The sequence below is a fragment of the Crocuta crocuta genome, unplaced genomic scaffold, assembly GCF_008692635.1.
Source record: "Crocuta crocuta isolate KB4526 unplaced genomic scaffold, BGI_CrCroc_1.0 scaffold130, whole genome shotgun sequence".
In the NCBI taxonomy this organism is placed as follows: Eukaryota; Metazoa; Chordata; class Mammalia; order Carnivora; family Hyaenidae; genus Crocuta; species Crocuta crocuta.
Window position 1 is genome coordinate 1,088,628 of NW_027527920.1, and position 26,706 is coordinate 1,115,333.

Consider the following 26,706-nt stretch of genomic DNA (forward strand, 5'->3'; position numbering starts at 1 on the left):
GGTGCTGTCCCACCACATAGAGACCCCACCTTGCCTTGGAGGCATCAGCCTCCAAATGCAGCTCTACACTGGCTCTAAAGGGGACAGGGGTCAGAGTGGGGGTGGGTGGGCTGCTTTCCAAACACCACCTACTCGCCTGCTGGGAGTCCAGCTCCCCCCCTCCCCTGCCCTAGAGTTTGCCAAACAGTTTAGATCCAGGTCCCTCCTGCCCTTCTTCTGCTGGCCTTACCCACCTGCCCTCAGGACCCCTCATTGTTTCTGCTGCATCCTCGCCTCCCTGCCCCAGCCTCCAATCCCCCAGTCACTGAATCAAGACTCCCAGCCCAGGCAGCACCCAGTGTCAGGTGGCACACCTGCCCAAACCACTTCACTCGGAACGTGGCTCACAGCTGCCCTGTGAGGTCTGCAAAAGACTTCCCTGTCCTTGTGGAACCCACTACTTCTGTCTGGCCGGGCTGGCCCCATGTGCCACAAGGCAGGCCGGGGGCTGCTGGTTCAGGGAAGGGCATTACAGGGCCACGGGAAGCACCATGGAGAGTTGAGGGGCTTCTGGGAGAAGGGGTCACCTCTCTCCATGACCTTGGCTCTGTTGGCCTCCCTGGGGAATGGGCTCTGTACTCAGAACTCTGTAGCCGCAGGTTATGGTCTTGCTTGCATTGCTGGCCTCCTGGCAGTGACTTCCCACATCTGTGTTTTGAAGTGTGTCACCAAGGCTCTCTAAGAGAAGCGCTGGTCAGAGGTGAGCTCAGGGAAGCACCTGCCTGCTTTCAGGCCCCAGTTACGGCCCACGTCCTTATTCAGACAACGGAGCGGTATCCCTGGAGTCCCAGGGGAGAGGCGTGCTCTGTCTGCTCTCTGGATGCAGCCATTGGCCAGAGCTCTGGGCTCTCCTGGGCCCAGAACATAGCTCTGCCTGCACTTACTTCAGGGGCTCAGGGACTAAGCTAGAAAGGGGCAGGGGTGACTGCTGGAGAACCCACTTTCACTGTCAATCTTGAGGTCAAAGAAAACCAGGGGCCTGTCTTCTGCTTGGGGGTCGGCCAGGCTCTCATCCAGGACCCTCAAGGAGCTGGGGCCCTCCAGCTGGAGGTCACTGGACTCGCTGCTGCTGTCGTCCAGCTCTCGGGAGGACTGCAACACAGAGAAACCAACAGGTCAGGGGGCCAGAGGGCAAGAGGGGGCGTGTTGGCAAGGTGAGCACGTGCCCATGGGCAGGTGCATGCGCACGTGTGGTGTGAATGTGGGAACACGAGCACGCTGGTGCGGCCAGGTGCATCTGCACGCACGTGTGGGAGGGCAGAGGAGGGGAAGGTGTAGGTCTGAATGAGTGTGTGTGCACAAGGATGCGTGTGTATGAATGGATGTCCATGTGCGTGTGCATGTGTGAGGGCTGGGTGTGAACCACACATTCATGAGTAGGGGTGAAAGGCTGAGGTCATGCAGATGAGAGTGTGTGAAAGCACGAGCATGGGAATGAATGCAAATGTCAGATATGTGTGCGCACATCAGGTGTGAATTTACGAACCTGTGTTGACAGGGATGTGGGAATGTGAGCATGTGTGAGTGAGTGTGCACATGGGTTGCGTAGAGCTGGGTATGGAAGCTCAGAGAAGGGGTCAATGCCGTGGTGGGTAGGGCGGGAGGGATCTGCTGCTCCCTTCTCTCTGAACAGGCTCAGAAGAAACACTTCTTGGGGCAGGAGGAAGGAGTCTCACCTCAAACTCTAGGTTTCACTGGAAGGGGGCCAGGAGCCTGGCTCTTCTTGTCCCCATAGCCAGCTGAGGCCCCAGTGTCCTACACAAAGGGGGAGGGGGGGCCGCTCGCCTCAGGAATGCCACATCTAGGTGGACACACGAAGCCTGGAGGCTCTCTGTCATTTAGCATCCAGGAGGGGCTGCTTAGGGAAGTCTCAGGCCCAGGGCTCCTCTAGCCTGGGCACCCAAGGCCCCATTCTCACCAACATCAAGGCAACGAGTTTGAAAGGCCTCAGGGGTAGAAGGGCTCTGGCTCTGTGAGCCCCAAGGGGCTGTGACTACAGAGGGTGGCCATCCGCAAAGCTGCCAAACCAAGACATTGTCCCCGGAGGCCTGCTCAGAACTTCCTGTGAATGCCACCTGTGGACGTGAGCCAGAGACCAGGAGGAAAGGACACAGCCAATGTCACAGGGCCCGCTGGGGGTACTGCTGGGACAGAGACCAGCCCTCGGGTCTTTCTTACTCACACACCGCCTCACCTAGGGCGATCTGAAGCCTCCATGCACAAACGCTGGCCTCTGGCTAATGTCCCTGGCCCGCGAGGTAAGAAGCATGGGCCCTTTTATTCACCAGGTGAAACATTTTAACAAAACTTCAGCCAAGAGCAAAGTCCTTACTAATGACAGGTAAAATGTGCTGGCTTTTCCTAGGAGTGGCCAATTTTCACCTTATTTGTTTCCCAGGCTCACCAACTTCCTCCCCATCACTAGGGACATTCACTAGGAATCCATCCAGAGCTGGTCTTGCTTAGAGAAGCCTGGGGTTCGGGGACTCTGGACACAAGGCCCTAACATGTCTTTGTCAAGTGCCTTGCACATCTGTATCCTTGATCCGGCCACCCATCAAAGGTTTACTTTGCAAGTCTTGCTCTGAGTCTTCTGTCTCACTGTCCCGGCTCCCTTTCCTCCCTGTGAGGAAGCCTTCTATAGGGCTCTTCCTTGAAGTTGCTAGCTGGTGGGCCAGAGACTCCACCTTCTTTCCCCGAGGGAAAATCCAGCTGGTGTTTATCACCAACCTTCTAGACCTTGCCCTTGCACTTAGGGTGGTGGAAAGAGCTGGGCTCTCCTTGCTGCATCCTCCCCCGGACTGAAGAGCTGTCCTTTGGCCCAGAGCTCTCTGTCACCTCCGACATGGCACACTGAGCTGTCTCTTCTTCCTTCCACTTTTGCTCCCAGGATGACTGTAAGAGCCCATGCAGTGGCCCTGAGTTCTTCCCCCTGTCTCCTTCCTTCTGGATGTCTTCTCAGGCCTTAGAGCCTTGGTCACCTCTTCGGATATCTTCTTCCAAGACTTGAGCTCCTGGAGAGCAGCACAGCTGCGTCTTTGGGCTAGCTCCATCTCCATGCCAGGGTCGTTTATGTTTTTTAAAAGTTTATTTACTTATTTTGAGAGAGACAGAGAACATGAGTGGGGGGAGGGGCACAGAGAGAAGGAGAGAGAGAATCCCAAGAAGGCTTCACGCTCAGTTCAACGTGGAGCTCAATCCCGCAACTGTGAGGTCACGACCTGAGTCAAAATCAAGAGTCAGTCGCTCAACCAACTGAGCCACCCAGGCGCCCCAACCAGGGTCATTGATGATGGCCATCAGAATCTCATTTTTAGGGCCTCCCATTGCACTGGTGTCATTTTCCCCTCTTATAGTGGTGTCTTTTGTCCTGAACTTATGAAGAACTTGGTGGCTTCCTTAATAAAAGGACACCCCCTTTCTGCTGAGCTTGTCAATGGGGAGAAGGCTGAAGCTTCCAGCTCTGACTCCTCTTCCTTTCCGAGTCCTCCTCACCCTTGGGGCTAGAGTGTGGAGGTGATCTCGCCAGCATGCCTTCCACTAAACTCCAGCCAGCTGTCCACCTTATTCCCCCTCCCTGCCTTACATCCCAGCAACGTGGCTAGGAAGTGCCCGCATGCTTAGAAAGGACTTTTCTCAAGACCCAGGGTTAGCAAAAGGGCAATCAGCCCAAGAGGCTCTGGGGCAGGAAGCCTTTCTGTCCCCTGCTCACTAAGGGAAGTCCTACATTCCAATGCCCATAGCACCGCCGCTGGGCTTTCATCCACCCTCAGGGTAATTGAGTGTGTGCGCAGGGAGTGTAGACTGATAGTCACAGAGACCCGGGCCTGAGCCAGGCAAGGGCCTTTTACTGGAAAAGGCTTGAGATGTGCTGGGAAGGGAAAAGGAACGGTGGCAGAAGGCAATGGAGTGGGGAAGACTGGAGCCCATGTGCTCGGCCCGGAAAGCGAATAGTGGAGAAAGCTCCAAGGAAGTAGGGAGTGGCTGTGATGGGAGCCAAAGAAAAGATGAAGAGGAATTTAAGATGTGCTGCTAAGAGCTGGAGGAGTCAAACCCACTTTAATAGTCTTTGAAAGATGCAAGTAAATAATAGGATTCATTTTTCTTTTTTTAAATGTTTATTTATTTTTGAAGGAGAGAGAGAGAGAGAGAGACAGAGAGAGAGAGAGAGACAGAGCATGAGTGGGCAAGGGGCAGGGAGAGAGGGAGAGACAGAATCTGAAGCAGGCTCCAGGCTCTGAGCTGTCAGCACAGAGCCTGACGAGGGGCTTGAACTCACGAACTGTGAGATCATGACCTGAGCCGAAGTTGGACACCCAACCGACTGAGCCACCCAGGTGCCCCAGGATTCATTCCTTTATTATACTTGGTTAATGGACTTCTTTGACTGCAAAAGTGTGCTCAGACTGAGCCACAGGAGACCTGGGAGTTTCTCAGGATCCAGGTGTAACTTGGATCCACGTGCTGTCTGGTTTGTGAGCTACAGTTCACTTGTCTTCAACACAGATCCACTTAGCAGGGCAAGGGCATTCCACCTCCACACTCCACACAGCAGGCCGAACGGCCATATCAAGCACACTCATATGGCTGGCTTGACATTTTAATCACCTTCCACAAGTCTAGGTCTTTCTGGGAAGATCCAGCACCACTGCACCCCTGCCGGATCATATCCCAGTATGTACAGGCCACCCCCATTCAAGGCTGATATACACACAGATGACAGATATACAACTGAATCCCCCCATTTGGTGGTTCTCTTTTTGGCTGTGCATTAGTGACTTCAAAATGTCCAGATGCCCAGGTTGTACCCCCAGACCAGTTCAATTACAATCTCTGGGTGGGGGTGGGGGGGTGGCACCCAGGAATCTGTCGTTGGTAACCAGCCCCCGTAAGATTGCAGTGTGCAGTGAGGGTAGAGAACTCCCGTCCTACTGATTCACCCCATGGTTGGTTGCCAGCCACTCAGGAGCCAAACTCTGATATTTGGCATCTGGTTGCCTGAAGTTGTCTACGCAGTGTCCAATGTTAATCCTTATCAAGAGTCCCCAGGCTCCTGAGGGACTTCCTGAGCACCCACGCTTCAACAGCTGGGATCGGTTTGGCAACGCACGCAGATTGCTCTGTGTTGCAGACACAAAATCCCAGCCCCGGGAAAGTCCGGAAGCCCCGAGATACCTCGCATGTATCTGTGAACTGGACCATCCTGTTGGCTAGCCTATGGCCCCCGCTGCCCTCCTGCGCCAGCCCCTCAGGGGACGGGGCTCTCATCTGCTTTCACCATTACACACACTCACCAGCATCCCGGCCCCTCCCCTGGATCAGCTGTTCCCCACAGGCCCCTCCTTCTACTGCTGGTCACCACTGCCACCGCAGCCAGGGACTGTCCTCTCCTGCTTCCTCTTGGTCCTGCTACTGCCGGACACTGGGGCGAGACATCTGTTGTAAGAGTAGGTGAGAGCATCTATCTGTTTCTGCCTTGGACTCTTAACACAGGGCCTAGGGCAGAGGCACTGCTGACTGTTCCTCATTTTCAAGGGTAGTCCTCACCCCAGGCCTCCACCATCAGGCCCAGGTCTTGCCCCTCCACCCAACAGCCGCCCCCCCTGGCGCTTCCAGCAGGGGCAGGGGCTCTTACAGATCGCTCTTCCCGCACCAACCGCCTCTCCCGGAGCCTTGCCCACCTTGCCAGGCCTGCACCAGAGCCCCCAGGCATGTCCAGCTAGACTCCAGCAGCGGCCTGGGGCAGGGTCACCTACACACCTGGCATACTTGGAAAATGCGCTCTTTTCGAAGGCCAACTTCCACACGTGCAAGGTGGGAGAAAGGCCACGGAGGGGAGCGGACATGGGTATGTGGGAGTCTGGAGGACCTTGCGGATGTCGCCCTGCCCCCCACCCAGGTCCCTGCGGGGACTCTGGGAGCACTGGGAGTCTGGAAGGGGGCGTAGGAGGTGGGTGAGAAGTGTGTCAAAGGAGACCTAGTTTGCTTTCTTTTTAAAGAGACATTTTTTAAAGTTTGGGACACATAATGGTTAATTTTAACAATGTGTGTCTGGAGGCACCTGGGTGGCTCAGTTGGTTAGGCATCTGACTCTTGATCTTGGCTCAGGTGGTGATTTCACGGTACATGAGGTCCAGCCCCACATCGGGCTCTGCGCTGACGGTGGGGAGCCTGCTTGGGATTCTGTCTGCCCTTCTCTGCCCCTCACCTGCTTGTGCTCTCTCTCTCCAAATAAATAAACTTTAAAAAATAAATGTGTGTCTTAAGAATACTAACACAAAAGTGGTGGTCCTCTGCCCCTCCCCCACACTGGACCTGGTCTCCACAGGTGAGCAGCTGTGCTTCTAATCGTTTTAACTCTTTACCGCCTTCAGGCACTTCTCCCTCCTTCCTTGAACAGCCTCACACTTAACCTCACACTTAACTGGCAACTCTGTGATGACAGCTGAGGGTCACACTGATACCCCGCGCCCCTTTCAGGAGTGCTGGTTTCAGTCCCTGCACCCAACTCTTGTGAAGTCCTAAAGTCCGGTGAGACTACTGGAATTCCGATCCTTTCTGGAGCTTTCCTCCCCAGGCTTCTACCCCGACTTGGGATCAGTTTTGTTTGATGAGGCTTAGGGGATGGAAAGAAATGCCCAGATTTCAGAGGAATTTAGAACAGGGAAAGGTAAGACTGAAAAACTGACTGGCAGTGAGGAACAATCAAAAGAAGGGCATCCAGGGGGGTTCTGGGGCCCCGGCCGGTGTAGCCAGGCAGATGGTGTGACTTACAGAGAAGAGAGGAAGAGACGAGTTATCTACGGGGCATCTGAGCGGAGACGTCAGAGGGCCACTGGCTATCCTGGTCTGGCAGCAGGAGTTGGCACCGGGCACCAACAGCCTGTGGCACTAACCGAGGCCATGGGCACGGCTGAGACCAAAAAGAGGGGCTGTAGCCAGAACAATGTGGAAAGTAACAGAGACTTGAGAGGAGGGTGAGGAGGAGCAGCTGGAGCTACAGGAGCTGGGATGGGGAGGGTGGGGGTCCTCGAAGTACCAGAGAGCTCAAGGGACAGGAAGCTATGGCCCGAGTCCCTGCGGGCCAACTGTCAGTATGGTGAGGCCCAGGGGGTGGCCGTGGGGCTGGCGGCTGCAGTGGAGTGGGGCGAAGACCCCAGGGAGGCCAGGGACCTGGATGTTGAAGTCACCCAGAAAGAAGGCTGGACCCAGGTGAAGAGATGACACCCGGGAGGCAGATGCTGGGGTCTCCCCTATGCGGAGGGAGGCAGGCAGGGGGGAACTGATCTGGGGAAAGTAGGATTCAACTCAAGAAAGGCACAAAGAACCTGACTAGATGGTGTGATGGACACAGTCCAGGAGGCACAGAAGACCGTGACCCACCGCCCACCCACCTCTGATGCTCACAGGGTGTTGGGAAGAGGGGACTCGGTAACCCCACCGGAGAACCAAGCTTCCGTGCAGGGAGGACACAAAGCTGCCTGTGGAGAAGGGCTGAGTCCAGCAGGGAAAACGATGGTCATGGAAGAAGGGGTTGCCAGGGTAATCTTTCAACAAATATTTATTGAGCAGCTGTATCTGCTAGGTCCTGGGATTGACATAGTCCCTGCCCTCGTGGGCTTAGGTCCTGACAGAGGCCCAGCAGAAAGCCTCAGGGTGGCGGGATGGGGCAGTGGGGGTGCAAAGGGTGACAAAAGCTTCCTATCTTGGGGCAAAGAGGCCAGGAGATGTGAAGAGCGGGCAGCCTGAAACTCAGCCATACCCTTTCAGGTGAAGAGGGCTTACGTCTCCCTGCTGGGTCCACGCAGCCGCTCCTTCCCTGGTCCGCTCCTTGACCACGATGCATGGAGTGCCTACTGTGCGCAGGGCCTTCAGCGAATGGGCCAGGCCGGGTAGGGGGGTGCAGGAGCCAAGTGAGCCAGTGGCCACCAGCTCTAGAAGAGGGAGGTGCTGGGGCTCTCAGAGGCCTGTCGGAGGGGGGCCGGGCTGGCAGGGGGTTGGGAATGTAATTGGAGGCACCTCCAGAGGGACCTGGACTAGGGGGTTCTCCACAGGGGCTGTATCAGCATTCCCGGGGAGAGATCCTGTCCTAAGAGTCTGGGGCGCTCTGCCTCCCCCCACCCTTCCTGAGAGAGGTGTCAAGCTGGGAAGGCACAGAGAGAGGAAGGCCAAAGATGTTGTTGAGCAACTGGGCTATGTGGGGGGAGCCCCGGAGGGAGCGGCTGCGGGAGCGCGCTGCTCCCCGGGCCCTGCGGCATTGACTGGTGGCCCTCTGGAGGTGGTAGGGACTCTCTTGGGGATCGGTAGGGTGGCTGGGAGGCCCTGTGGCAGCAGGGGTGGTGGCCTGGACTGCGGGGGTAGGATGTGTCCATGTGGGGTTAAAACACACTTTGAAGGGCAAGCGGATGGCGGTGTGAAGACGGGGGATTCTCTGTGCTCTACGCGACAGGAAGCTGGTCCCGCGGTGGCAGTGAACAGCAGTGTCCTCCCGGTGACTGTCAGGCTGGCTGTGAGAATCGCCCTCAGAGACTGCAGCTTGTTCGGCGGGATGTTGGGGAGACCAAGCCAGGGGGCGGTATGCATCACTGGGCAGGCGGGGGGCCCGGGAGGGCTGGTAAGCTCCTGGTGCTCTTGGCAGGGGGTGGGCTGGCGAGGAGTGTGGTGCAGCGGTCTCCATGGGCTCCACGCACTTTCCAATACAGAACCTCAGCCTGAGGGCCGGAAGGGACCTCAGGGGCACCCATTCCGACCTTACCCTCTGTCCAGAGAACCCTGTTCCCCGCCTCTGTTAACCAACCTCCAGGGACAGAAGGGTGCAGTCCACGAAGATACTCGTTCCACTCTGGGATGCTTTTAAAATTCTCTCTTATGGAGTGAAAGCTTGCCTGTCGGGGGCCCTGTTTGGTGCTGCCCACGCCCTCACGCCCCTGCACTGACCCTCACTGGCTGCGATTAACTGGGGAATAGGTTCTTGCCCACTCTCCTCATTGAGGACTTAGATGCCAGAGAACACGTAAGGAAGCTCCAGACAAAGGCATTGGCTAGTCCAGAAAAGAGGGCTCTGGAAGGGAGCAATCTCTCAGCATTTCAGAAGAGTACATATGGTTACTGAAGGCTCCTGCCCTGGCATGGAGGGAGGGCTGGGCTGGTCCAGGCTCGCAGCTGGCATCTGGAGACTGTCCTTAGGACAGCTCAGAACTCACTGCCTCGCTGGAAAACTCCCCAGGCGCAGGGCAAGTCTAAGAGTCACCTGCTGCGGCTGGGTGTCCTGGGACCTAGAATGGGGGAAGGCAGGAGTCCGGGGCAGAACTTCTGGACCACTCACCGAGTTTTCAGCATCTGAGTCTTCCGAGCTGCTGATTACCACGACGCGTTCCTCTGAAACAGGGCAAAAGAGGTAGAATCAGGCCCTGCCGGGAGACCCGCTAAGTGGGGTGCTCTCTGTGAGAATCCCTGTGAGCCAGTGGATGGGGTGGGTGATGTGTACCCTGCAGCAGGGGATGTGAACATTCACCAAGTGGGCTGGTAAGGATCTATTTATTCAAAGGGACTTTCCATCACTGTCACAGTGTCCTGTATGTGAGTACTTAATTCAGCGATTGGCCCTGCATATTGGTTTGTTCCAATTCTGTCTCATGAGCTGTGATGCTTGAATTAAAAGCTACTTTATGTTTGGTTAATCAAAACCTTTTGATTACCAATAGCATTGTGAGCAAGGAATGTCGGTCAGGGCTCAGTGTGCAAGCAGGATCGGGGCTCGGTCTGAGACCTAGAACGAAAACAAAGGGGGCCTCTGGGTGAAGCAGATCTAAGAAGAACTGTTTTGACCATTCCAGAATTCTATCAGTTGGCCTCAACTCATGCCCAAGAGCTCCCTGTCTGGTGATGTCCATAAAAGCTATCTAGGATAGCCAGGTGGCCTTTGCAGACAGGCTTGGGAAGTGATGGGCGTGGCCTTTGCAGATAGGCTTGGGAAGTGATGGGCGTGGACTTTACCCAACGTCTCTCTGGGAATGTGCCAGGCACCCGCCAACTGACATTTCCTGGGGAGACCGACCTTGAGCAGAGGCACAGTGCTGGGCACTGGATGGCTGTGTTTGGAGAAGGGGCTCTGGAACGGGGGGCTTTACCCCGTTACGCTCCCTACACTGGAATCCCAGCAAATCACACGGTAAACTGTATCCATTCATACCCCCCGGGCAAACCATGGGCTTTCCCTGCCCCATTTGGGGGCAGCCGAGAGCAGGACACATAGGGGATGCCACTGGCTTTGGGGTCTCTGGGGGGGTTGAGGATGGAGGAGAGGCCTCCCCCCCCCCCAGCCCCTGGAGGACAGCACGGAGGCCTCAGCCCCTGCTGCCCGCCCACTTGCTTACCTGCCTCCCCAGGCTCGTTGGTCGCATGGTTGCTGTTGGGCAGGAAGACCTCCTTCCCGCTGATGGGGCTTTGAGGGCTGGAGGGCCCGTCCAGGTGGGGTGGCGACACTGCCTTGGAGGTGCTGGGCCTGGGTTGCTCAGGGGAGCTCTGGGCCACCCGTATCTCCTTCTCCTCCTCAGACTCCATCTTGATGACCTTCCTGGGGCACTCAGTCTGGCAGGACTTCCTCTTCTGGGAAGTGACTGGGTTGCAGATGTCCTATGCGGTGGGGAGTCACAAGGCCAGGTGAGCAGCCTTCAGGGGTGCTGGGGTGGCGGGCAGAGACACGGACCTGGGTGGCAGGGGCCTGTGGCCCTCCCCCTTTGCTGCTACTGTTCCCTCTGCTCTCTACCATGCAGATCATGTCTCTCTCTCTTCATGGGAAGCCCCCTGGGCTGCCACGTACACTGGCTGTCTGCTGACCACTGCCCCCACTGGCCTCTGCCTGCTCTGGAATGGCTCATACTTACAGGGGGGCTTCCTGGCGGGGCAGCCAGGAAGCAATGGGGGAACAGAGTAGGAGCTGATTAAGGCCGGGATTCTCCTCCCACACCCACCCTGACTGCCTGCTGGGATCTGGGCCTCCAGGTGCAGAGGGCAGGGCGGGGAGAACCTTACCTCTCTGCACGAGGGGTCTTTGATAGAGTAGGCATGTACGGGCACTGGGTGTACCCCGGGCACCGACTGCACCACAGCCCCCATTTGGGTCTCAGCCGGGCCTGGGGCCTGTGCCTGCACCCTCGGCATCTCCTCTGGCTGCAACGTCCAGAAGTGAGAGAAACAGAAATGAGCAGGTGGCAGGCCCAGGGCTGAGACCCTGGGCCTGCGGTCAGCCTGATCCCCAGGGCCTCAGCCAGCCACAGGGGCAGGCTGTCCGGTCGAAAGCCCAGAGCCTACTGGGGGCCAGGAGTCCTCCTCATACCCTCCGTGACTTCACCTCCTTTTTATTTTTATTTTTTATTTTTTTTTATTTCTAGGAGAGAGAGAGAGAGACAGCGTGAGCAGGGGAGGGTCAGAGAGAGAGGGAGTCACAGACTGAAACAGGCTCCAGGCTCCGAGCTGGCAGTCAGCACAGAGCCTGACGCGGGGCCCGAACCCACGAACCGTGAGATCATGACCTAAGCGAAAGTCGGACGCTTAACCAACTAAGCCACCCAGGCACCCCTTTTTTTTTTAATTTATTAATTTTTTTTTTTTTTTGACTTCACCTCCTTTTGACCCTGAGGTGCTGGCATCCAGGGGCCCTTCCATTCCTGGGCATCCTGACAGAGCCATAAGGTGACTTCTGAGGTCACACGGGCCCAACCAGGCCTTAAGGCTTGTGCCACAGCTAGCTCCAGGAACAAAGTGCACACTCCTGATGGAAGCAATGGTTCTACAGCTGCACGGTTGTAACAGCGGAGACCCCCTTCCACCACTGAGCTGAAACCCTTCCAAGGAACCTCCCTGCGACCCTCACTGGGCCTTAACTTCCCCTGGGTCAGAACAGGAATTACACACTTTGTCCAAATCCCTCAAAACTCCCCAGGCCTCAGTCCCCCTCTGTAAAATGGGAATAATATTAATCTCTGTCTCACAGGACACCGCGGATGAAATGTGTTACCACCAGTAAAATGCTCAGAAGAGCACCCAGCACTTCGTATGCGCCACTGCTGAGAATGATGGTAAAATCCATTTTTATTGCTACTCTGAGCCAGGCATAGCGCTAACTGTACAGAAACCCACCCCATGATAGACTTGGGGCAGTTCTTCAACAAGTTAAACACAGAATTCCCCTATGATCCAACAACTCTACTCCTAGGCATAGGCCCAAGGGACTGAAAACAGATGTTTGAACAGAAACCTACACACAAATGTTTACAGCAGCACTATTCACAACAGCAAAATGGGCCCATCAGCCTCTGAGACACCAGCCAAATGTCTAAACAGCCCAAATATCTGACAGCCGTACAGTGGAATATTACTCAGCTATAAAAAGGTATGAAGTTCTGGACGTGCAACACGGATGAACTTTGAACATGTCACACAAAGTGAAAAGAAGCCAGCCACAGAGGGATACATGTTGTGTGGCTCCGTTTGTGTGAAATCTCCGGAAGAGCTGAGCGCATAGAGACAGAAAGCAGACCGGAAGCTGGAGTGGGGGTGGGGGCGGGGCAGATGGGGAGTGGCCGCGTCCTGGGGATGAGGTTTCCTTTCAGGTTAATGGGAATATTTGGGAACTAGAGGGCGGCGGTGGCTGTACAGGGTTGGGAGTGTGCTAAATGTCCCTGAACTCTATGCTCTGAAATGGTTAGTACAGGGAGTTTTCCTAGATGAATTTGCCCACAATAAAAAAAAAAAATTATAGTTAAAAGAAAGAAATGTACGTGTATTTTACCATCATTAAAAACTTAGTTTAAAAAAGTTTAAAAAGGCTCTTTCGTGCCTGGATCTACAAATCACTGGTATGTGAAAGACTCTTCCATGTGGGTTGTGAACTCCTCGAAAGTGTCCCTGTGTTCCTCTCTCTGCCTCTGTCCTACCCATGACGCCCTCCCTCACGTGTTAATGAAGCAGGAGGCACACATGAAGGCTCACTAAAGAAAAAAATAGTCAGGGGTGCCTGGGTGGCTCAGTTGGTTGGGCGGCCGACTTCGGCTCAGATCATGATCTCACGGTTCATGGGTTTGAGCCCCGCGTCGGGCTCTGTGCTGACAGCTAGCTTGGAGCCTGAAGCCTGTTTCAGATTCTGTGTCTCCCTCTCTCTCTGACCCTCCCCTTCTCATGCTGTCTCTTTCTCTCAGAAATAAATTAAAAAAAAATATATATATATATACATAAAGAAAAAAAGAATCAGGATGCCCAATGTGTTGTTTGATAGCTTTATATTTTTTTAGTTTTTCCATTGAAGTGTTATAACTCTAGGCAAATGCCTAGGATTATACAAGACAGTACAGGGTCTCTCGCTGTTCATTAACCACATGCAATATGGCTGAGCTCTGTGGACCCCATGGCACTTTCCCCAACTATTCATAGGGTTTCTTTGGGGGGACAGTATTCATCCTAGCATTATAATACCAAAACAACCTAAAGATGCATCAACAGGGAACTGGCAAAATAAAACATGCTACATCCATTCGCTAGGCCACCATACAGACACAGAAAGACATCAGAGAGCTCCCTACCTACTGAAAGTATAAGAATTCCAGAATACTTTGTTGGATGAAAAAGCCTGGGGCATGATACTAGGAAGAGAGGGTAGTATGCTACCTTCGTGCAAAAACAGACAGAATGGAAAAAGGAACTACCTGTCATCATATTTGCTTATAATCACGTAAAGAAATTCCAGAAGGATATGCAAGAAATAAAGACAGGTGTATGGGCATAAGAAGTGGAAGGACAGGGACCAGACGGGAGGGAGACATGATGTGTCACTTTCTTTCTTAAGCACCAGATACTGTAATGTGCAGAATTCGGGCAGTAAGTTGCCATATGTAGGGTGTTATGTGAAAATATCAGATATGCACAAATACAGTCTTAATTTGCACAAAAAATCTCTGTGATGCTGAGTAATGGAGAGCTCAAAGGAGGAACAGGGTGTGGAGAGGAGTTATTGGGGTGTCCGCCCCACCTCCAAGCATTGGTTCTCAACTTAGCTAGAGATTATCATCACCTGGAGACCTGAAAAAATTGTACCTGGGGATCCAGGTACAATTTATATATGGTGAAATGTACAAATGGGAAGTGGACAAATCAATTGATTAAGAAAACTGAAGTACAGTTGACAGATTTATCATTCATGTTTTTACTTCTGACCATGTGATTGTACTATTTAACACCCCCCCGAAATAAAAATGTCTTTTTTTTTTTTTTTTTTTACTTTTCAAGCTACGTATATGGAGATGCAAAGGAGTTAAGAGTTGGCTTCCAGTCCTATCCCTAGCTTGCTGTGTCACGTGGCCCAGAGTTAAGTCACCCTCTCTTTGGGCCTTAGCTTCAACCTATGCAAAATAGGGGGTTAGACTCCATGTGCTCTCCTAGCTCTAAAACTGTCAGATCCTAAATCCTGCCTCCTCCAGGAAGCCTCTCCAGATTGCCTCTACCTACAACAATGTCTCTATCCCAACGGCCATGCATGGCAAAGCTGGGCTCACCACCTGACCGCTACTACCAGAAGACCTGCTTTCCATGGACGTCTGATCCATCCTGGGCCCACGTCCTTGACAGGCAGACACAGACAAACCTGGATGACCAGCATGTGGAGGAGACCAGATGCCTAGTCCAAGAATGGATTTCAGGAAGTTTATCCCAGAGAGGAGCCGTGCATGCAAGCACCTGAGAGGGCAAGCCAAAGGGGTACTGCTGCATTTTCACCCAGGGAAGCAATCTATGGGCAGTCCAGAGATGGGAGTGGCTGTCTCAGGCATGAGTGAGATTCCTGTCCTTGGGAGGTGTGTGAGGGTGGACAGACACAGGTCAAGGGTGCTGTGGAGGATTGCCAACATTAGAGGGGGTATGGGCACCTCCCAACCCTGAGAAGTTATGATTCCTGCATGTATGCTGGTCCTGAAATCATATCAGTGAAACCCAACCTGCTGGGACTGAGGTCTGCCTCCTGGCCCCATTCTCCTGTCCAAGAACCATGTTGGGGAGACAGGAGGGGAAAGCCTCCATGTCGATTCCAGGAAAACACTCACATATCTGGGATGGGGGACAGGGTAAGGGAGAGGTCATCTACCACATCTGTCAGGGCCACGCACTGGTGACCCCCTCCCTTACCTCCTCACCCCTCTCAAGTCCATCAGGTGCTTCTTTGGCATTTAGGATCCCAGAGCCGGCCAGTTCACTTGCGCTTCCCTCACTCCCTCCCACCGAAAGCTCCAGTCCAGCCACTTGCTGTCCCTCTCAAGCACTCTCCCCCCCTAGTGCCTGCAGATACAGGGACAACAAGACTTGGTTTCCTTCCCGACACAGGAGAACTCTGAATCCCTCTGAACTGTGGAACCATACCACCTCCCCTTCAGACCTCAACCCATCTCACCGAGTCAATGTCAGGAGCGTCCCTGGGAGTGCTGGTAGCCTCTGGGCTCGCTCTCCTGGGTAGAGCTGCATCTGGAGAACACAGAAAAGGTCACAGGCAGGTCAGGGACATGTCTGGTGGGAGGCATCTTTGCCTGAGATGGGACAGTGACAGAGGAAATGTCCCTGCTGCTTTTCCTAGAGACTCATTCTTCCGGGCCCCTCATAGCACTGGGGCAGCTCTATGGAGGGACTGTCATTTGGAAGGAGAACTCCCTGATTGCACTGAGCATGCACCCAGACAGAAGCGAGGGAGGGTGGCATTAGAGAGTGCAAACCCCAGGTGCATCTCTGTCGGTCTCTTGGCCACCACCAAGGCAAGTGTGAACAATCCTCAAGTTGTTACTGCTCGCTCACTTCCCTGCACACAGTGAGAGCTTCATGATACTTATGACCCATGGCCTGATTTTCATTACATCTAATCTAAATGTCTCACGCTTGAGAATAAAAGAGCCCCTCTCCCCGCCACTACACAGTTATGATACCCAAAGCAAGCTGTTTCAACCCTGCGGGGTCATTTCCTGTATACGGAAATATTCACGGCCTAGGTAAAGGCACAAGTCCACGCCCACTCTAGGATTATACTTTTCTGAGTCCACAGCCATCAGCTCCAAGGGCAGGAGTGAATGAGGGAGCCCCTATCACTGGCACTTGCCCCGATGCCTTCAGATTCTGTTGCCATCCACCTCTTTCCCAGTAAGGGCATCCTCACAGCAGAGCTCAGATCTGAGCCTAGACATCTCCTCAAAGAGCTGTTAAAGCTTTCTCACCTTGGAGGCCCTTTGGGGCACCCCCGCCCCCACCCCTGGCGTCTCCTGAAAGCCCCCAGGACGTCACCAGCTCACACAGATACACACCAGCTACAACCCCGGGACCTGGACTGCGGATCCAAGCACCGCCTCACTCTCCGGCTATGCGACCTGTTTCCACCCTGTGTCCCAGTTGGACTGGACACCTCTTGAGGACAGAAATTGGTCTGCTCTCCACTTCCCAAGGGCCTAAAACCAGGCAGGGCCCACAAAGTAGGCAGCCAGTCCAGAGGGCAGGCCAGGCTGGAGACAAAGTATCGCCTCCACTGGGCCACAGCACAGTTCTGGGTAAACACCTGACCACTCCCCGGTGTTTTCTCAGCCCCCTCCTGCTCTAACCTCAAGTTCCTGTTGATTTCTCTGTTGCTAGACAGGCTTGCAGTGGTTATCCCTCTGGGGTTAAAATGATACTGTGTCTGGTTCTCAGCTTTCTAGTTTGTAACTTCTCTGAAGGTCACAAGAGCATAGCTAATCCACAAGGCCCTGTAAATTAGTAAAACGTGACCCCACCCCCAACCCCGGGGTGGCTGCAGACCCACGTCAGCCTCCTCTCCTCCTTATCCCGTGCCTTGGAATCTACAATGTGAGCAAATCCCAGCCTTTAAAACAAACCCAAACCCAAACCTACAGTTTCCTTTTCCGTCACATGTGGATGATCTTTTCTGCCCGGTCTCCCCCAGCGAGCGACAGCAAGACCGAGGCTCTTAAATGTCAACAGGGCCGGCCACAAGGGTGGCTCGGATGCTCACCTGTCGCCTGAGTGATACGGATGACGAGTCCCTCCAAGCGCACTTTGAATTCGTCGAAGCCGTCGAGGCGCACGGCGGCTTGCAGGTTCTGGGGCTCCTCCTGGCGCAGGTGGCTGAGCGCCTGTCGCAGGAAGCCGTGCATGTCCAGCACCTCCTGGTCAGAGGCGTAGCGCTTCATCCTCTGCACCAGCGTACCTCCCACGCGGATGCGCTGCAGCACCGCCTCCAGGTGGCCCAGCTGGCCAGCGATCTCATCGTAGCTTTGCTGGTACCGCGCGTTCACTCCCTCCAGGAGCGTTTGCTCCTGGGCCAGCACGTGCGTTACTACCTGGCGCACGCGCGCGTGGATCAGCTCCTCGGTGTCCGCGCGCATGCGGCCCAGCTGGCTGACAGCCGCATGCATCTGCGCGTGCGCCACGCTGAAGGCGCTGTCCTGCTCCTGCAGCGCCTGCGCCATGGCGTCCAGCTCCTCCTGCCGCTGCTGGATCTCCGCGCTGATGTCGCACTTGAGCTCGCTGTGGCCGCTGTCCAGGAGCGCGCACGAGCAGCACAGCGGCTTGGAGCAGCCTCGGCAGTAGATGCTGCAGACACATGAGGCCGGCCTTAATTAGGGCTCTCCTGCTTTTAACCCCTGTACATTTGTCGTTATTAAACTCCTCTTCAAAGATTACAACAGTTTGAGTCTAAGTTCGTGCTTTTCCCCATTCAGTGTGTGGTTTTGGTGACAGTCTCCAAACTACCAACTAAACATTAGAACGTAAAAAAGTTACTTAACTAACAAAAGCTAGCTTCCATTCGTGAAACAAGGCACAGATACACAAAAAATAATGCACAGGCACACAGATCATCTCTTCACACCACTTCTGAAGTTCCCTTCCCCGCTTCCAAGGCAACGGTGAGCATTTGGGTGCATCCTTCTGCAACTGTCTGCTCAAACCACTCCACACAAATATCCAGACTGCCTACAGGATTTTAAGGACTTGATACGTTTCATCCTCTTTCTTTTTAAGGTTTACAGGGTGCAGGGTGCATGGATGGCTCAGTAGATTGAGCCTCCGACTCTTGACTTCACCTCAGGTCATCATCTTGGGGTTGGTGAGATGGGGCCCACAATCGGGCTCTGCACTGACGGCGCGGAGCCTGCTTGAGGATTCTGTCACCGCTCTTTCTCTGCCCCTCCCCCACTCGTGCACGCACGCTTGCTCGCTCTCTCAAAAACACATAAACTTTAAAAAAAGTATTAGTTTATTTATTTTGAGGTAGACATCTTGGGGGAGGGGTCAGAGAGGGAGGACGAGAGAATCCTAAGCAGGCTCCACGCTATCTGTGCAGAGCCCATCAGGGGCCTGAACTCATGAACTGAGATCATGACTTGAATAGAAATCTAGAGTCTGAGGCTTCACTGACTGAGCCACCCGGTGCCTCTACCTTTCATCCCATGTAATCCTCTCTAGAGTTTCTGAGGGGAGAATTATTGCTATTTTCATTTCACAGATGAAGAAAGGGAGACAATCAGAAGTTAAATAATTGGCTCAAGTATCTACAACAATTTTGGTGGGCTGATGTTTGTTCTTTAAAAAAGAGAGATCATGGGGCGCCTGGGTGGCTTAGTCAGTTAAGCATCCGACTTTCGCTTAGGTCATGATCTCGCAGTTCGTGGGTTCAGGCCCCGTGTCGGGCTCTGTGCTGACTGCCAGCTCAGAGCCTGGAGCCTGTTTCAGTCTGTGACTCCCTCTCTCTGACCCTCCCCTGTTCACGCTGTCTCTCTCTCTCTCTCTCTCCTAGAAATAAATAAAACAAAAAAAAAAAGAGAGAGACATCATGCTATAAAAGATCATGAGTAATGCCTTTGTAACTTCCTCCTCTAACTTTTGTTCAGGACATTTCTCTAGGTCTAATAATTGTAGATCTAATGTATTCTCTTTATAGCTCCCTTAAATTTCACACTGTACCACAACTGATCTAGTCATTCTCCTGTTAATGGACATTCTAGTGATTTCCTGTTTGTACTTTTTTTTTGTCAATATGGGACAAAGCTTTATGTGGCCTAACACATGGATGCTTTTGTTTCTGTGAAATAGGTTACAAAAAATAGGAATAGTAAATTAAAGAGTGTGCAGTATTTTCATTTATTTAATACATTTTAGCTAGCAGATACTTCCATAGCATTTACTCTATGTCAGACACTATTATAAGCATTTGAGAAGTATCACTCTTTTAATTCTCTTAACACTCCTACAGAGTAGGAATTATGATATTCCCATTTTCAGGATGAGGAAACTGAACATGAGGTACATGAACTCATCCAAGATCACAGTTGGTAAGTGATAGAATGCAGAGGACAAACTGTAGGAGGCAGAATAATGCACTAAATTCCCAGAACCAGAGTATGTTACCTTCCATGACAAAAAGGACTTTGTATTAAGCTAATTAACTTTGTGATTAAGTTAAGGGTCTTGGGATGTGAAGATTATCCTGGATTATCTGGGTGGACCCAATGTAATTACAAGGGTCCTTATAAGGAAAAGGGGGAGGCAGGGAGATGTGAGAATCAAGATGTGATCACGGAAGCAGAGATCTCGTGCTATCCTGCTGGCTTTGAAGATGGAAGGGGGTCATGAACCAAGGAATGCAGGCAGCCTCTAGAAACTGGAAAAGGCAAGAAAACAGATTCTCCCCAAGAGCCCCCAAAAGGAAGATGGCCCTGCTGACATCTTAATTTTCTCTCAATGAGACCCATTTCAGACTCTGACCCCCAGAGGTGCATAGTAACAAATGTGTAATGTTTTAAGCTCCTCAATTTGTGGTAATTTGTTGCAGCAGCAATAGGAAACTAATATAAAAAGCCAGGCAGTCTGGTGCAAGCCTGTGCTCTGAAACACTGTAATGCTGCCTCTTCAAATACTACCAGGAAAATATTGTTAGTTACTTGCCCAGAAATACTGTGTCATCTATTATCCACAGTAGTGATAATAAGTCGATCCACCTGAGGCCAGGAGACAGGCTCTTAGGTGGAGCCACTCTGGCCTCAGTTAAAGATCAGCTTGTCCTGGGGCGCCTGGGTGGCTTAGTCGGTTAAGCGTCCGACTTTCGCTTAGGTCATGATCTCGCGGTTCGTGGGTTCGAGCCCCGCGTCGGGCTCTGTGCTGACTGCCAGCTCAGAGCCTGGAGCCTGTTTCAGTCTGTGACTCCCTCTCTCTCTGACCCTCCCCTGCTCACGCTGTCTCTCTCTCTCTCTCTCTCGAAATAAATAAAAACCTAAAAAAAAAAAATTTAAAGATCAGCTTGTCCTGGAACTGCCAGTAAAGACCCTGCTGGCCAACCTGACTCGAAAATTGTGGCACTAGGCACTGGTGCTCAGCATGGCTGGCTCTCCACCTCTCCAGATCACCCGACAAGGCAAGGTTTCGGAGCCTGAATCTCTTGACCAAACACAGGAGATGTATGTCAGGCTAGCAGAGGTTTCCTGGAGAGCTCAGAGTGTGAGGGAAGCATGGGGATTGCCACTGGGTCAAAAGCATTCAACAACTCCAGCCTGGAGAAACGTGACCTAAGTAACAGAGACCCATCACCAAGAGGCAGGGCCAGTGACTGAGGTAAGTGTCAAGGGAAGCAGAGGGCAAATATGTATCTGACCTCAGTTCTGTGCCCTTGGCAAGTCACTTAGCTTCTTGTTGCCTGTATCTTCTATCTGTTAAACAGGGATAATCCCCACGTCATATGGGAATGCTACAGAGGGTCAAATGAGAGAAGTCCTACATACGTGTTCTCAACAAAGACTGCAATTACTATAACTGACTTCAGTATTAATGCTCACCAATGATACTATTAACAAGAAATGCTCGGGGGCACCTGGGTGGCTCAGTCAGTTAAGCGTCCGACTTCGGCTCAGGTCAGGATCTCATGGTTCCTGAGTCTGAGCCCCGCATCGGGCTCTGTGCTGACAGCTCAGAGCCTGGAGCCTGCTTCAGATTCTGTGTCTCCCTCTCTGTCCCTCCCCTGTTCATGCTCTGTCTCTCAAAAATAAATAAATACACACAAAAAAATAAAAATAAATGCTGAGCAATTATGAAAAGAACTAATAACTCTACAGAGGGCAGTTTGGCAATATCCATCAGAATCACAAATGCATTTATCCTCTGACCCAGCAGTCTCCCTTCTGTGTATCTACTCTGTAGCTCTACCTCAACATGTACAAAATAACATCTGTACAATGCAACACAGTCCATGACAGCAAAGAAATGAAAGAGTGCTAGGCAAGGAATTGCATACATTATGATACCACCATACAGTGGAATGCTATCCCAGCAATTCAAATGAAAAGAAATATGGAAAATATCTCCATGCTCTCATTGAGAAACAATTTTCAAATGCTTCCAAAAAAAGTAGGCATACATCTAACAAAAAACATATACATGGGGGAACAAAAAAAGAACTCCACTGAGAGAGAGGCTAAAAAACAGAAAAGTGTATCAAGGTCCCAATTGGAAAGGGTCAATATCACAATATCAATTCTCCTCAGTTCAGATAAAGGCTTAAAGCAGTTTTAATCAAATTACAGATGAGAGTTTGAATCTTCACCTACAGATTCTAAATTTCACAGGACAGAATAAACAGATCAAAGAGTTCAGAAATTTTTGGGAAAGGGCCCCTGGGTGGCTCAGTCGGTTAACAGCTACCAGCTCTTGGTTTCTGCTCAGGTCATGAGTTCGAGTCCCACGTTGGGCTCTGTGCTGGCAGTGAGGAACTTGCTTGGACTTCTCTCTCTCCCCCTCTCTTTCTGTCTCTCTCTCTCTCTCTGTCTCTCTGTGTCTCAACTAAATAAACTTAAACAACAACAACAAAAAAGGAATTTTTGGGAAATCAGTGTCAGGAAGGGGAATTTTCTCTGCCAGATAACACAGGATAGAACTACCATTATTAAAAAAGTATGTGGGGCACTAGCCCAGGAGTAAAGAGGAAGAAAAAGCAGCAGAACAGACCAGATAGTCCTTATCTGGGTCCTGGCATCCATAGAAGAATGTGATATTTTATAGAATAAAGAAAGCATCCCATGCTAATGGACATTAAACAATTCCATTCAACAGTTAGAATCAGGAAAACTGGCTACCGGGGTAGGGGAGGGGAAGAGGCAAATTAGAGCTTGTTTCACACGTGACACCACAATACATTTCCAGCGGGTCACAGACTTAACTAGGAACCATAACACGATAAAGATGCGACAGTTGACTACTTAACGATGGTAAAGATCTTACAACAACCAAGAGATGGAAGAAATCATACACTCAACAGATGGACGACCTAAAAATTCAAAATTATGTGTTTTTCAGAAAGACATTCACAACTTCCTATCATGAGAAAAGCAAGTTACAGAACTACCTGCTGTTCGTTTCAGTTCAGGTCATTATCGAGACAACAGGAAGGAGCGTAAACAGTCTATATTGATGGGGGTTACTTCTTTCTCTTTCTCTTTCCCTCCCCCTTTCCATCTATTTAGATTTTCCAAAAATTTCCATAATCACTTCCAAGTGAAGGAGTTTGGACTTTAAATAGGAGGCAATGGAGAACCCTCAGAAAACATGCCAACTAGGAATTATAAAGCTCTTCCTCTTCTTCCCTGACATGTTCACTTATCCCTTTGTGACCTTCAGTGCATTGACTGTGTTGTTAATATTTTAGTAGACGTCTCCATATGTTTCCTGGGTTCACAGTCTCCCCATCTGAAAGCTGCCTATGTCTTAAGTTGCTGAGCTAGAGACCATGTGACGGCAGAAAGGATATGGGTTCTGGAGGTGGACATCCTTGGGCCTGAATCTGAGCCCTTCTGATTCCTAGCTTCAAGGCCTTGAGTAAAATACTTTCTCTTGAGTCTTAACTTTCCTGTCTATAAAATGAGGATAAATAAGAATGCCTCTCATAGACTGTTGTGAGGACAAAAGATGGGCTGGTGTATGTGAAGCCACCTGCACAGTGCCAGCTACACATTGGACAATCTGGGGCCACACAAGAAGGGGAGGCATCAACAACACATGGATGCACGGCAAGGATGGCCCTACTTTCGGTGGGTTGACCTCTCAACCTCGGATAGAAAGGAAACATACTGAGTATGGTCTCTGGGCTGTTCCCTTCCCATAGGGACAGGCTACCCCTGACCGTCCTGCTGAGACCAGAGCGGCATGCCACTTCCGCTGTTCTAGGAAACAGGGCCTGGAAATGCAGGAAGCAAAAATCCTATGAAAACGGGACCCATGGAGAGCTGGCCCTAGAGTAGGATGCCAGGGCAGGGCCCGGCGGTCTGAATGGCAACTGAAAAACTCTCCACTCTGCCATGCTCACCTCCACAAGAGGGACAGGAGCTTTCACTTTGCTGGAACAGCAAAAGGAACAGCTTCCTTTGGAAACTCAAATTATTGGCTAGAGGGCAATTAAAGGGATCCGTCAGTCATTTACATACAAGTATGAAGGCTTTTAATCAGACTGGTTTCCAAAAATCTCAGCTGGAAAACAGAGTTGAGGAAAGATTTCTGAAGCCAGGAGAGCACATGGGTAATTGCAGAGCCTGGGATACTTAGAGCAAAAGCATCATTCCTATTGACTTCCCCTTCTCCAACTCTTCATTGGTTGAGAAGGTGGTGGCAGAGATGGGAGCACCTAAGGGCTCAGAGAGGAAGATCCTTGAAAAGCAGCAGTGAGGAAGCCTCATCTGTCTCTCACGCCCACTGTATGCCGATCCCACAGCCACGAATGAGGAAGAGAAATTTGTGCTTTTCTTTCCCCACTCTTTTCTTTTTTTCTTCAAACTTTCATGTAAATTCTAGTTAGTTAGCAGACCATGCAATATTGGTATCAGAAGTAGAATTCAGTGGTTCATCACTCACACACAACGCCCAGGGGTCAGCATGACAAGTGCCCTTGTTAATGCCCATCACCCATCTACCTTCCCCACTCTTTTCTAGGCAGGTCCCTGCTCCCAAGACAGAGGGCTGGCATGTTCATGGTGGACAGTGTTCTGTTAGGCCACATCACTATTTATGGCCCACTGAAAGGCCACTCAAGCCAGAGACCATGGGGGAATGCCAGATACACATCCCCCTGCAAACGCTTCAACAAGTCATTGATTCTTGCTGACTCTACCTTCATTTACCTAATAAATAAATAAATAAATAAATAAATTAATTAATTAAATACCAACTATGCACAAGCATGGCACTGGATGTAAAGACAGCCAAGGTAGAATCCTGGTTCCTAAATCTGTCACATGAGTTCCCATTGCCACCACCTTTGTTCTCACCTCAATCACAACTTATATCCTTTTGCATATCCCCTAACGGGCTTCCCTGCCTCTGGTCTTTCCAATCAACCCTTCCCAGTGCCACCAATATCCCATTCTGAAATGTGATGATCGCATATGCTGGGACCATTGCAATGACCCCCACCCCCCAAGAAGTACAGTCCAAACAGCATCAAGTACAAGACATTTTTAAAGCATCACCTAAGCTATATGTTAAGACAGCTTGTAGTTTTGGAGATTTGATTTTTGGAACAACGTTTTAGACAGACAACTTGGAATTCCCTGCGTTTTATCATAACGTACTACAATTATACAGTATTGAGTGTTGGTGAACAGTGATGAAATAGGGATTTATATGCCAGGAAATGTTGCAAGGCAACAAGACAAGGTTTATCACATAGATAAGTACAGTGACTATCAAACTATTTAAATCTGATCTAATTTCAGTAAATGAGATGGCAAAAGAGATGGAAGTAGCCAAAACAATTGATTAATTAAACCCAGGAATAAGAAAAATGTGATTTGATGACTAAGCTAACAAGAAACAATACCATAGTTAAGTGGCATATGGTATAAAAAGGCAGCGCTTCTACCTGGCCATACCGGTCTTGAAATACTTTTCTAACTCTAACAGCTTTGACAGAACAAATCCAAATTGAAAGACATGCCAAAGCAGGAGTTTGTTACAAAATTCAAAAACTAAAGTTAATCATTAAATGTTAATGGACTCTGGTAAAATAGAAAACAGGCGGTAAATCCTTATGTGCAGCAAACAACTTTGATAGTCTCGAGTACTCAAGTGTATAAAATGATTTATCATCATCTTCAGTACTCATTCAACAGTCATTAAACAAATCAGTTCCCCCCACATCACAGTAATACTGTCAAAATTACGAATCAGAAAAACCAAGAAATAATACTAACACATTGTAATACCAATGGCAATAGAGCAAAAAGAGGACAATGAGGAGGAAAGGGAAGAGGAAAAAAGAGCAGTAAGAAAACATCACTGAAATAAGAGAATTTTTAGACTGAAGGAGTCTGCCAGGTTTCAGAAGAACTGGATACAAAATGCTCACCACCAAGACAGTTTGGTTAAATTAATCAACTTCAAGAATGAAAAAAAAAATCTTTAGGTATCAAAACAGAAAAAGCAAATGATCGTTTGATGCTGGAAGATAATGCAGCCAAGTTTACAGAATTCTAAAGGCAACAGTGTGACCCAGGTATATTATACCCAGCCAAGATATCATTCAAGTAGAAGAGCAGCTGATAGATATTTTCAAACTAAGAGACCCTAGGAATTTAGACTGCTTACTGACAACATCCATCCAATTAAGAGCTGAATTGAAATAAAGAATTTGTAGGAAGGAATGGTAAAGTACAAGGGCCAGGGCCACACATGAGAGCCATTGTAACATAGAAACGAGACGTAGATGGAAGGGGGCCATCCTGATCTTTTTCAGCAGAGATTCTAGTTACTACTGTCTAAAATGGAAATGTTTCCTTAAAACCAAACTATAATAACTACAACCTCTTAATGTCTTAGTATATATATATGTATATATATATATTTTTTTTTTTTTTGCTTAATCTTAGATATTTTAGAAACCATTTCACAATGAAGAAGTATTTCTTTGAAGTTTAGTAAGGTCCAATTTTATTTCAGTGCCTTTTTCTTCTGTTAAAGTTAAGGAAAATTAAATTTATCATTGCTTAAATAGCACGCTTTCTTTCAATAATCTGCTTCCAAGGGAAAAACCACTCGAGTTCTAAACAAGCAACTTGCAGAATCCTTTTCTGCAACTCGGCCCGGTTGTTAGTTGAGGAGAACCTCATGGCCTGCATGTAGAGGCCAGCCGCGCCAGGAAAGGCACACACAGTTTGCAGCCAGGAAACCCTGGACCCCAGGTGGGTCTTGGCTCAGACAAGTTCTCCTGGTTGGGTTAGCTCCCATGAATGCACTGGCCTCTCGCCTCATTTATACAATGGGAACCGTTCTCTCTTTCAAGAAGGTGTGAGAATTAAGATAACAGCCCAGGAAAAACATCTCAAAAGACGGGAAGGTACTAACAAAAGGGATACTCCAACCAGAAGAGCCCATTCTCTGCCCATGTTGGAAAAGGGAAGAAGCTTCCTTCTGGAAAGGGACTGTCCAGGTTCCGAGGGGTTGGGAAGTTTCACCTGAGGCTGGCTTCAAACCTATAGCCTACATGGACGGGTATCTGATCCAATCAGAAACACACTCAGACTAGGCTTAGAATGCGGGCGGAGATTCTTGCTCTCTCCCACTGGATTTGAGGATGAGGGTGCGTACAAAGACCTGTGGTGCTGCAAGCGAGAG

The 26,706-nt window shown here is 50.7% G+C and overlaps 1 protein-coding gene across 9 annotated transcripts in view; it reads right to left on the reverse strand.

Annotated features, from left to right (window-relative positions):
* PML (PML nuclear body scaffold) overlaps positions 1-26,706 on the reverse strand; it is a 38,709-nt gene that overhangs the window by 2,602 nt on the left and 9,401 nt on the right. For 2 of the 9 annotated variants that reach the window (XM_077745902.1, XM_077745919.1), the window contains exons 3-8: positions 17,072-17,652; positions 15,476-15,546; positions 11,074-11,211; positions 10,416-10,674; positions 9,365-9,417; positions 981-1,131 (exon numbers count right to left, since the gene is read on the reverse strand). In XM_077745902.1, the coding sequence (XP_077602028.1) occupies positions 981-1,131; positions 9,365-9,417; positions 10,416-10,674; positions 11,074-11,211; positions 15,476-15,546; positions 17,072-17,652 (1,253 nt within the window). Of the gene's footprint in view, positions 1-980; positions 1,132-5,414; positions 5,476-8,530; positions 8,751-9,364; positions 9,418-9,737; positions 9,809-10,415; positions 10,675-11,073; positions 11,212-15,475; positions 15,547-17,071; positions 17,653-26,706 lie in introns of those variants that run through there. The other 7 variants (XM_077745943.1, XM_077745957.1, XM_077745935.1 and 4 more) reach the window with 7 other exon arrangements.